Source organism: Taudactylus pleione, unplaced genomic scaffold (genome assembly GCF_031769625.1).
Source record: "Taudactylus pleione unplaced genomic scaffold, aTauple2 ptg000154l, whole genome shotgun sequence".
In the NCBI taxonomy this organism is placed as follows: Eukaryota; Metazoa; Chordata; class Amphibia; order Anura; family Myobatrachidae; genus Taudactylus; species Taudactylus pleione.
Genome location: NW_028284556.1, coordinates 20,235,708 through 20,247,760, shown reverse-complemented (window position 1 = coordinate 20,247,760; position 12,053 = coordinate 20,235,708). Strand labels below are relative to the sequence as shown.

The window sequence follows — 12,053 nt, the reverse complement described above, 5'->3', positions numbered from 1 at the left end:
TATGTGATTATATGAAAACAATGAATTTATTAAAAGTAATCACAATACAAGTTATAGTAGGGAGGTTCCAAACGTTCAGTAAATAGTTAAGGATCAAGTTCAAATTATTTTCTCCAGTTCACCCTCTAAAAGGAAAAGTCAAATTTGTATACACCCAATATTGGCAATTGGACAATTCTGTACACAGTACTATACTGTACATGTCCCTGTAAATTCAGCTTTGTTACAAAAAGTTAAATCCTTTCTGAATTTTTTTACACTGTCTGGCAATATCAGACCCTGTTGTAAAGCAATCTACTGTTCCATGGCTCTTATTGTAAAGAAACCTTTCTGTAGCAGGAGATTAAATCACTTCCAGACAGTCCTTATACTGAACATGCTTCTCTACGAATTATCAGAATGGACCATTAAAATATTAATACACAGTGATTATAGATTCTACTTAATCTTCTCTAATTAATACATTTAACTCGCACTCGTCTTTGCTGTAACTGAGATCCTCAATAACCCTTAATTGCCTTTTCCCAGTTCCAGGTCATCTTTGTGAATATATACCTCTTTTGATACATGATAATATCCTGTTTGTTTGCCTTAGCCAACATTGTATGCTTTTGCCAAGTTATGATCTATAGTTATACCTAATTACCTCCATCATGCACTGTTTAGCACCATTGGCTTGTTTTGTGCTTAATATTAGTGGCACTTTAAATTTTGAGGTCAAACCTGCTGAGAAGTGACTGTTTGCAAAAGCCGCCATTTTATAAATAAACCCCAAGAATCTATAACTTATACTTATAGCACCTGTGAGGCACAGTATCAAGCAATCAGGGCAAAACTAAAAGACTCCATCTTCTGCCAACCCTCTGTCCAATTTCATACTCACTTCTTCACAAAATGTCAGTAGAATGGCTTGACCAGATCATACAGCATGATTATAAAGAATGCAAATGGTGACTGGAGTCTTAATAAGCCAAAGATGATAATAAATAATGTGTGTTAATGATTGTGCCATTGTATTATAAGATTTTACAATGTTTACAATTCAATACAAAATGAATAATGTTAACCTCTTCTTCCAGCTTGTCATCGCGCAAGGTTGGCGGTATCCCAGGATGCTTTGCAGAGAGCAGTTCCATCAGATTATGTGTGGAATGCAGTCTCTAGAACAAATTGAACAGTAGGATTAAATATCTGTTCTATATGCAGTTGTTTCTTAGGAAGCCAAAAGATTATCTGCGCTTGGCTTCTATTAGCCATTGTCTTTATTTTAATAGTTTTCTATATTCCAATTACATGCACCATCAATTTGTAGAGATTAAGATTTAAAATGATATATATTTAATAAGCAGTGTCATATTTGTGTCAAATTAATGAGGTTTCTACCATGCACTCCTGAAAGTAACATACTAAACAACTCAATTTACAGAAATACTACATCTGCAAAAACCCTAAGGATGAGTACACATGGAGAACCAATGCGCTTTTCAAAATATTATAGATGTACAAGCGCTATCGCCATCAAATGAGATGTAGCCTGCATTTAGATAGTCATTTGGCAACATCTGAACAGCGTAATGCCCTCGTTTTTTAGTGGTCTTACGAGTCTGGAGGACGATAAGAAGGCTAAGAAGCACAGAGGGAAAGGGAGTGCAAGCTTGGGATAATTAGGATGTCATTATCTGTGAGCTGAGGTTTCCTTAAATTATATATTTCAAGAAACTACAACAAAACATGTTCTGAAGCAATTGTTATTTTAATGGAAATATATATATATATATATATATATATATATAATTCAGCTCGGGTTATAAAGTTCAATTAAAAGTAGAAATGTGCATAGTAACCAGAACTGGCTCCCATTGAAATAATTAACAAGTGTTCATAACACTTCATTAAATCACATGTAGGAAATTCAGTGTTGTTACATTTCTAATTTGAAATTCAAAAATGGTGTCAAAATCTTGTAGTGTTAATGAAAAAAAAAATATAGTGGAAGGTGATTTAAGTCCCCGAAGAGTAGGAGAGAATGTAAGTGAATAATAATAATAATAATACACAATTATAGTAACCTAGTTACTATACTCATCAACTCCAACTGCTGATATAATTCAGACCGTACAGCCTATTACTTAGCGCATGTGATGTCACACTGAAATCTAGAGACTAATGGCTGTGCATTGAAAATTGCAATTCAGCCTTCTGAATAACTAGCAACAGGCTGTTAACACACGTACTTTAGCATCCATATTTATTTTTATTTAGCTGCTGAAGGTTTTGTGTTGATGTCATTTCTCTATGTTAGCCACGCAAAGTATACATTGGTTTTTTCCGACAATACCACTAGACATTTTTCTCATTCTTATAAAATAAAATGTAACCAAAGTGGACAAAATGTGTTTTTTTTAAATTGAATTTTCAATAGTGAACCAAAGCAAATGTGATTTTTGTACTATATATATATATATATATATATATATATATATATATATATATATATATATATATATAAATATATATAGAAACACCACAAAGAAATACTTTGCGTTTCTTATTTCGACATTAATTCACCTTCCCAAAATAGTAAATATCAGGCTTCTAAGTGTAGGTTTACACCTAAAAATTTGCGCTTGAAAATTAAGGTTACATTTTTTCCCCAAATTTATCCCATCTCAAATTGAACTATGTGTAGGAATAATATGGCAGCCCAACAAGACCTACCATTTATTTAAATAGACAACCTACTACATTAAATGAAGGGACCCCTTTTTCCTGTTTTTAATTTGATACAAGATTGGAGAGATATGGGCTTCAGGCTGCATCTTTGGAAAATTTATTTTTTTTGTGCACTTTTTCAGTCATAACTACTAAAGGGGCACCTCCTTTGAAAGAGGAAACTCCCCTCTTTCAAGGCAGCATGCCCCTATGTGACTGCGAGCCAGTATGGAGATCTTTCCCCATTTATGGAAAACTTTTTTTTTCTGTAGTGGTGGGCAATATTTTCTGGCGATTATAAGACCAGAGAATAGCTGCTTAGAGGGGGGGGCACACAAATTGAAAGAGGGGACTCCCCTCATTCAAATGTGGGCGCTCCCATATATCCAGATGTAATATGAGGCGTGATAGAGCACGTAGTGCCCTTCCACCAATATAAGACTCCGTGTTTTCAAATCTGGATGCCCACATGGTTGCAGCTGCCATTATGTGGGTGACAGAGCATGTTTTATGTAGCATGGGGTTCATATTACACATAGTAAAGAAACACCAACAATATCTTGTAGAGAAAAATGAAATGGCTTAAACATAAAAATCATACAATCCTGGTTTTCGGTCTCAAGGTGGGTACACACTAGACCAGTGGTTCCCAATCTTTTTTGAATCACGGCGCCCTAATGCATCAGCATTGTTTTCACGGCACCCCTAAGCCAAAAGTTTGGATTGAGAAATTCAGAAAAAAAATGCAGTGAAGTAGTAAAATTAAGTAAATTGTGCTGACCTGTCATCCTTAGGTTTGGTTATATAGTGGTGGACAGGTTTGCGCTTCTGTTTGTGCACATATTTACATTACATTGACCATAAGGAATTTGATTTGGTGCTGGTGGTGAGGCACCCCTGCAAGTGTCCTGAGGCACCCCAGGGTGCCAGGTGCACAGTTTGGGAACCACTGCACTAGACTATGTGCTCACGATGCAATATCACGAACAATTTCCCTTGAACTCCTCCCGGCAGCTCCGCGGCACTCCAGGACACGATATGGTGCTTAAAAGTGTCCAATCTGACCAACGATTTATCGAGATTCCTTAACGATTTCCAATGCGTTGTGTACGAGATGGACAGATCTTGCCTGCTGTAGGCAAGATTTGAAGATACGTCGGCCGACCCGCGGGTGCACGCATTGCCATCGCAAGTGGACACTCATGATTTGCACATATTTTACACGATTTGTCGTTTTGATGCGTCGAAATTGGGCAAATCGTGCAAAATATCATCTAGTGTGTAGACACCTTCAGTTTGCCACAGGTAAGTACACAACGCATTATTAGTTCTTGCCATACTTACTTGTAGAGAGTCAGTTTTCAGTTTTTCTTTGTGTTCTTCTGATGACCTCAAAACTTCTCTATAGAAATCTGCAGCCAATGGGTACTCACCTGTAGAAAAAAAACTTAATAAACCAAAAAGCAAAAAATAAAGTAACATCTAATAGGAGTCCAGTTATCACAATAAAAATGTCATCAAACCGCTAAAAATGAGCTGCATAGCAGTGACATCACTATCTACACCAAAGGTGAGATGCAAGCTTTTTAGCTAACCCCAAGATTGATTCTGTTAAAACCAATAAAGAGAAACTCTTCAGTGAACTATGTAGCACATGATCATTGTCTAATAAGGAAAATTTTCTACCCTTATGCCTACTAAATTATTATTCAACAGCAGCTCTATTATCACCCGCAGTCCAAACATGCATGGCCCCAGCTATATAAACATATGTAAAAAGTACACAAAGTAGGAGTCTAAAATGTACAACCAAAGATTCACCAACATGATCAAAAGAGCCTCCTCCCATACATCACCTTTAATTATGTGGATTCCAGCGAGACCATTGAAAGCACAGACAAGCTGGCGATGGGCCTCTTCACTCTCTGTGCGGCATTTCTTCTGCAGTGACGTCAGCAGCTCTTCCATTGTCATTGTGCTGTGAATGACATGCAACACTTAACCTCATGCATAAAACTGCAAGGGGTTATATATATATATATATATATATATATATATATACACACACACACTAAAGTGCAGGTTTTTGGAAGTAGACATGTTGCCCATAGCAACCAATCAAATTCTAGCTATTATCTGATTGGTTGCTATGGGCAACATCTCCACTTCTAAAAACCCTCACTTCAGTAAATAAACCCCTATTGTCCAAGAGATGGTAAGTTTGTGAACCGGAACCTGTTACCTCTCTGTCTGTCTGTTTAATATCATAATATGTGTCATTCCCCATTTGTAATGTGCTTACAATATGGAATAAATAAGGATACCAGTCGCTTGCATGACTAGGTACATGTGCATCTGAAGAAGACTTACATACGTTGAGTTTTAGCAATTCCAAGGCTGAATAATGACACAGGCAAGCACGTGTATTGTGATACATAAACTACTGTATCATCAGGGGTGTCAAACGTGGCCATCCAGCTGCAGTGGAACTACACATCCCAGCATGCCCTGCCACAGTTTTAGCATGCCCTAATAGCAAAACTGTGGCAGTGCATGCTGGGATGTGTAGTTCCACTGCAGCTGAATGGCCCGAGTATGACACCACTGATCTACAGACATAGTTTATTTTGGCATCTCTTACATTTTTCTAGCTAATACCTATCGGCTCTGAGTGACTGAAACTTGAGAAACATTAGGTAAAATATGTGATTGTGTGCTGTGGTTCCTATACCATGTTCCCCTTCGAACCAGGTGAGGATTTTAAATTCTAAAAGGTTACCTCTTCTGTAATGGTAAAAATTCTCCACGCACAGCTTGCGGGTGGCAACAAGCCTGTCTGAGCCTCAGCAGAGGATATAAGATGGAGGATACTGTTCGTCGGTCTAAGCTGCTTAGTTTGAGAGACCAGTCTGATATCTTGCGTAGTTTTGCCAGGGCATCCTGACAGCAGACTTCATGCTGCCTGTGGTAGAAATGTCTCTCCACTGGGGAGAAGTGTAACCAGTGAATATCTTCCGTTTGTGCTGGAATCTGAATCTAAAAGATAGGAATCGATCCATCACACTTTACACTCAGTCCTCTTCGTTTTAAAAGCTTAAATATATGTAAAATAATAATAGTAATTTTACAGCTAGGCATCTATACTAGGTGCTGTGATCAACTGCTTAGCTAGAAAGAAAATGAGATCTGAGAGCTGAGCTGCTGGATTTTGCAAACCTGGCTACACTGGAAAGTGATCATGTTACTTGATGCTCAGACCAAGTAGTAGTGGGTGTTCAGCTTTATATCTACATTTTCAAGTACAGAAGAGCTGCTGCTTAAGATTGTTCTCACAACATAGTCCTGTGATCAGCACTGTAGCTAACAAAGCTTGTCACCAGTATACATTGTAGATAATTTACAATTTAACACTCAAAGCTAATTTACAGTTTACACTTTGATCACTTGGCAATGCAGTCCTGTTACTAATATATAACAGTCGCATTCCAGAATAAAATGCAGTATAGGCTGCAGCCTAGTGACACACATACATTACAGTTCCCATGATCAGATCACAATGCCATCCTGTGACCATTATACAATTGACATGGAATGTTTACAGTGCAGCCCCGTACAATTAGTATATAAGCTCCTAATTATCAAGTCATATGTCAAGTTCAGAGAGCAGCAGAGAAGCATATATATGTATTTGCAAGCCTGATGTAGGAATTCTGCTGTATTTTCAGTTTGATGTATCTTGAGGTATGTTAATCAATATACACTCATACAAGCACAATTTGTGCAACCATATGTATACCTTCTGTGTGCAAAATATGTCAAGATGTCTACGAAAGTGCTTGGAAGTATATCACACCATATGCCAAGGCTGTGTTATTGTGAATTCTGTTGTATTCCTCATAAAGGCTGCCTCTCCCGAACCAAATAATGCTTTACAGATTACTAATTACCTGGTCAATAACATCCTTTTTTGCAGATCTCCACATAATTTTGGCAATTAGGCGATATAATGGCAGAGGATCCCTCCTGCAGTATGGCCTGTAAAGAAGCTGATCCCACCAGTGCTTGACCCAGTAAGGGTCCACTCCCAGAAATAACACAAGCCCAAATAAATCTGTGAATCAAAGAATAATAAATAATACCACCCATCAGATGGAATACTGGATAGCAAGACTGAACAGACAGACAACACCACTAACAATGATTCCTGCAATCTTATCATTAAGACTAGACCAACTCTTATGGTGCGTACACACGGTACGATAAAAATGCATGATATGAACGATATCGACCATCACCCGTGCATGCAAGTCAACCTGGTTGATACTGACCAGGTTACATAGGGGTGGACGGTCAGTGGTGGATCGGTGGTGTGCTGGATGAACGATAACGATCATCCAGCACACCGGGAAGGTGCAGGACGATCACTCAGCGATATCATTATCGCTGACTGATCGTACCGTGTGTAGCATCATTAAATGCAGAATATGATGCGAATAAGGTATGAAATAAGTTAATAACAGCTATACTCAATACGCACAGCAGCACAACTTGCCTGGCGTTTGAGAGCCACTAGGTCCCTACAATCTGCTAGCGTCAGGCAGCTTTTTTTTTTTCCTAACGTGTCTAAGTCGCAATGTTATTCAACTAGGATGCCCATGGCAGACTGTGCTGATTAATTTGATAATGCGTATATCGGTATATCTGTGTGCACCTAAATCTGTATATGAAACACAACGATACTTGGAATGAAAAAAGCTGCAGCCGATACATTGTAGCACAAATTCAGAGACTCAGTTGCGCACACACACACATATATATATATATATATTTGCATGAGAAAGTCCCGGCACTCCATAGGCCCCAAGCTGGGCAAATACCTTGCTCCAGGTGCCCTCAATGAGGCGGAGATCACTCCCCTCTATCCAATCCACAGCATACAAAGCGGCACTCAGGAGACTTTACACAGTGTAAAGTCTCCTGAGTGCCGCTTTGTATGCTGTGGATTATATATATATATATTAGGGATGTGCAGGCTCGGATAGGTTCGAGTTTGCACGTGGAGTTCGGATTTTTCCCTCCAAAAAAACGGAACTCAGAACGAGGCAAAACGTCATCTTGCATGGACGAACATCATCATTCCTGGACAAAAGACCAGGAATGATGATGTTCGTCCATGTAAGATGACGTTTTGCCTCGTTCTGAGTTCCGTTTTTTTGGAGGGAAAAATCCGAACTCCACGTGCAAACTCGAACCTATCCGAGCCTGCACATCCCTAATATATATATATATATATATATATATATACACACACACACACACACACACACACAGTCAGGTGCATAAATATTGGGACACTGACAGAATTTTCATATTTTGGCCTCTATTCACCACCACAATGGCTTTGAAATGAAACAAACAAGATGTGCTTTAACTGCAGACTTTCAGATTTCATTTGAGGGTAATTACATCCAAATCAGGTGAACGGTGTAGGAATTACAACAGTTTCTATATGTGCCTCCCACTTTTTAAGGGGCCAAAAGTAATGGGACTATCAACTCAAAAGCTATTTCATTGACAGGTGTGGGCTATTCCCTCGTTATTTCATTATCAATTAAGGTAAAAGGTCTGGAGTTGATTCTAGGTGTGACATTTGGAATCAGTTGCTGTCGACTCTCAATATTAGATCCAAAGAGCTGTCACTATCAGTGAAGCAAGCCATCATTAGGCTGAAAAATCAAAACAAACCCATCAGAGAGAGAGCAAAAACATTAGGTGTGGCCAAATCAACTGTTTGGAACATTCTTAAAAAGAAAGAATGCACCGGAGAGCTCAGCAACACCAAAAGACCCGGAAGACCACGGAAAACAACTGTGGTGGATGACAGAAGAATTATTTCCCTGGTGAAGAAAAACCCCTTCACAACAGTTGGCCAAATCAAGAACACTCTCCAGGAGGTAGGTGTATATGTGTCAAAGTGAACAATCAAGAGAAGACTTCACAAGAGTGAATATAAAGGGTTCACCACAAGATATAAACCATTGGTGAGCCACAAAAACAGGAAGACCAGATTAGAGTTTGCCAAACAACATCTAAAAAAGCCATTACAGTTCTGGAACAATATCCTATGGACAGATGAGACAAATATCAACTTGAACCAGAGTGATGGGAAGAGAAGAGTATAGAGAAGGAAAGGAACTGCTCATGATCCAAAACATACCACCTCATCAGTGAATCATGGTGGTGGTAGTGTCATGGCGTGGGCATGTATGGCTGCCAATGGAACTGGTTCCCTTGTATTTATTGATGATGTGACTGCTGACATAAGCAGCAGAATGAATTCTGAAGTGTTTAGGGCAATATTATATGCTCATATTCAGTCAAATGCTTCAGAACTCATTGGACGGCGCTTCACAGTGCAGATGGACAATGACCCGAAGCATACTGCAAAAGCAACCAAAGAGTTTTTTAAGGCTAAAAAGTGGAATGTTATGCAATGGCCAAGTCAAACCCCTGACCTGAACCAGATTGAGCATGCATTTCACTTGATGAAGACAAAACTGAAGGGAAAATGCACCAAGAACAAGCAGGAACTGAAGACATTTGCAGTAGAGGCCTGGCAGAGCATCACCAGGGATGAAACCCAGCGTCTGGTGATGTCTATGCGTTCCAGACTTCAGGCTGTAATCGCCTACGAAGGATTTGCAACAAAGTATTAAAAAGTGAAAGTTAGATTTAGGATTGTTTAGTTTGTCCCATTACTTTTGGCCCCTTAAAAAGTGGGAGGCAATATATAGAAACCGTTGTAATTCCTACACCGTTCACCTGATTTGGATGTAATTACCCTCAAATTAAATCTGAAAGTCTGCAGTTAAAGCACATCTTGTTTGTTTCATTTCAAAGCCATTGTGGTGGGGAATAGAGGCCAAAATATGAAAATTCTGTCAATGTCCCAATATTTATGTACCTGACTGTATATATAAGTGTTGCATATCAAATTAATCAGCACAGTCTGCCAGGGGCAACCTAGTTGAATCACATTGCGACTTATGGTGCGTACACACTGGGCGATATTACTGAGCGATTGCATGATTACAACATCGTAATCGTGCAAACGCTCAGTAATCCTGCACAAATCGTGCACTATAATGACGGAAACGACCAGCAATGCCTTGGACTGCATGTTCAGATGATGGACAATCTGCTGATAACGACAGATTGGCCATGATTAGGAATGAAGTAGGGTGCCTACACATCGTTGAGTGTAGGCACTACAGGGGATCAGGAACGACTGTACTATTACGATATCATAATCATACGGTCTTTCCTGTTCGCCCAGTGTGTACGCACCTTTAGAAGCATTTTCGGCAGAAAAAGATGCAGAGAGTGGCTTTTTAGCAAGACTGCAGCAAGATGTGTAAGGTCACATTTGTATATCTATACAATTTAAATTATGCAACGTCAGCGCCTGAATACTACACTGCTAGTAAGCATGCCGTCTCAATCAAAATTAAACATAATTTCAAAATCATCAGTAGATTGCGTTTAAACTTCCACCATTATCAATAAATAGCTCTTTAATAAGTTGCTTTTAACAAAACAGTTCATGGTTTTAATGATTTTCCTTTTCAAAATAAGTGATGTTATACACATTACAGATATGTCCACATACATCTATCTTCAAATTGCAGCAAATAGCCCTATTTGGCATGCAACAGACTTCACAACATAGCGTCTTATTTTGCTACTTTATACCAATTCCTTTGCACCAATAAAATAATAACCCCAAATTCTTAGGGCCTGATTCAGAGATGTACCTAATGCAATCACAACTGCATTCTCTCATGGAACGAAGTTGTTAAAATACGCTAAAGCCTTCCAAAGCACAGCCGAGCATAGGGATGCCCACTGCTGCCTTCACATATCCTTCCGATGACATACAACAACGTAAACATTGGTAACATCGATGCAGTCTGACCAGCTGCAAACACTGCAGCTCGCATGACACACAGAGAGCTCTCATGCTGTGAAGGAGATCACAATAGCTAATTTATGCACAGCGTTTATGAGGTCAGACACTCTTGCATTTATAATAATAATTTTATTTATATAGCGCTTTTCTCCCGTAGGACTCAAGGACGCTTTACAGACATCAGAAAACATGGTACATTGTACAAGGATTTGGTGTTGCAAAAGAATAGAAAACCACACCGAGATAATTAAAATCAACCGAAACCTAGAGAGCACAATAAGCATATTGCAGGGTCGGTGCAGACATTTTGGGAAATAACTTCCATGGGTTATATATTCCACCCACAAAGGTACCAAATGAGGCAGCAGTCTTGGGTGCACTACGTAGGATTCCCCTGGGTGGAATAGGTTACACCTAGAAGAGATGACACAATTTGGGTGTGGATGCAGGGTCCTGATGCTAGGAGTAGGATCCCACCATAATGGTCAGGTCCATGTATTTTTCATCCCATCCATGAGTGTACCAGGTGAAGCAGCCATGGTGGGCGCACTACGAAGGTTGCACTGTGGGAGATATAAGGACCCAAGGCATATATGGGAAAACTGACATGTGTGTGGCAGTATGATATACTCTGTGTGAATAGATCCACGTGAAGTACATCCTGCCCATGGAGGTTGCCATCCCCCGTTACCTCCCCCCAAACACTGGCTCGCTGTCACTCACTTTGCAAATGGATCCTCTGTGCAAGCGTAATCACAAAACAGTTGCTGCGCGTCTGCAGTGTGGGTTACACACATGCGTAATGGCAAACAATCGCTCGATGTACGTAAAAATCGGCATTGCGAACATCTCTGAATCGCACCCTTAGTACACTATTAGTGAATTAAGATGCAAAATTCAAGAAAAGTACCTCATCTGGGTAAAAAAGGCAAAAGCCGGAGGTCCTATACAGTAGGAGTGACTCGCGCCACACATCTTTATGCTTATTTGGCTACTTTATACCAATTTCTTTATAACAAATATACTAATCTTACGTACAGCACTTAGGGACTGATTCAGAGATGTACGCAAACCCGATGGTTTGCATACATCTCCGATGGTCCTGTGGCTGCGCAGGATCCGTTCTGTGCATGTGCTGCAGACGCGTTTAGCAACTTAGCACACTATTAGCACCTTAGGGACCTGATTAAGAGTCGAACACAATGCCGATGTTCATGTAGTTCAGTGATTATTTGCAATGCAATTTCGCATGCACAAACATTTCTGAAATGCCCATGTTGCCTGTGTTACACAGAGTATATGCACAAAGGTGCTGTTGCGATCGATTGGATCGATGGTAACAGAAAAGTGATGGGCGTTTCTGGGTGGTGAC

General features: G+C 39.5%; 1 protein-coding gene across 5 annotated transcripts in view; it reads right to left on the bottom strand.

The window, feature by feature from the left end:
* Window positions 1-12,053, bottom strand: part of SHPRH (SNF2 histone linker PHD RING helicase) — a 152,252-nt gene that overhangs the window by 74,049 nt on the left and 66,150 nt on the right. For all 5 annotated transcript variants that reach the window (XM_088474388.1, XM_088474386.1, XM_088474389.1 and 2 more), the window contains exons 12-16: window positions 6,660-6,823; window positions 5,492-5,748; window positions 4,569-4,690; window positions 4,057-4,145; window positions 1,068-1,160 (exon numbers count right to left, since the gene is read on the bottom strand). In XM_088474388.1, coding sequence (XP_088330514.1) covers window positions 1,068-1,160; window positions 4,057-4,145; window positions 4,569-4,690; window positions 5,492-5,748; window positions 6,660-6,823 — 725 coding nt within the window. The remainder of the gene's footprint in view (window positions 1-1,067; window positions 1,161-4,056; window positions 4,146-4,568; window positions 4,691-5,491; window positions 5,749-6,659; window positions 6,824-12,053) is intronic.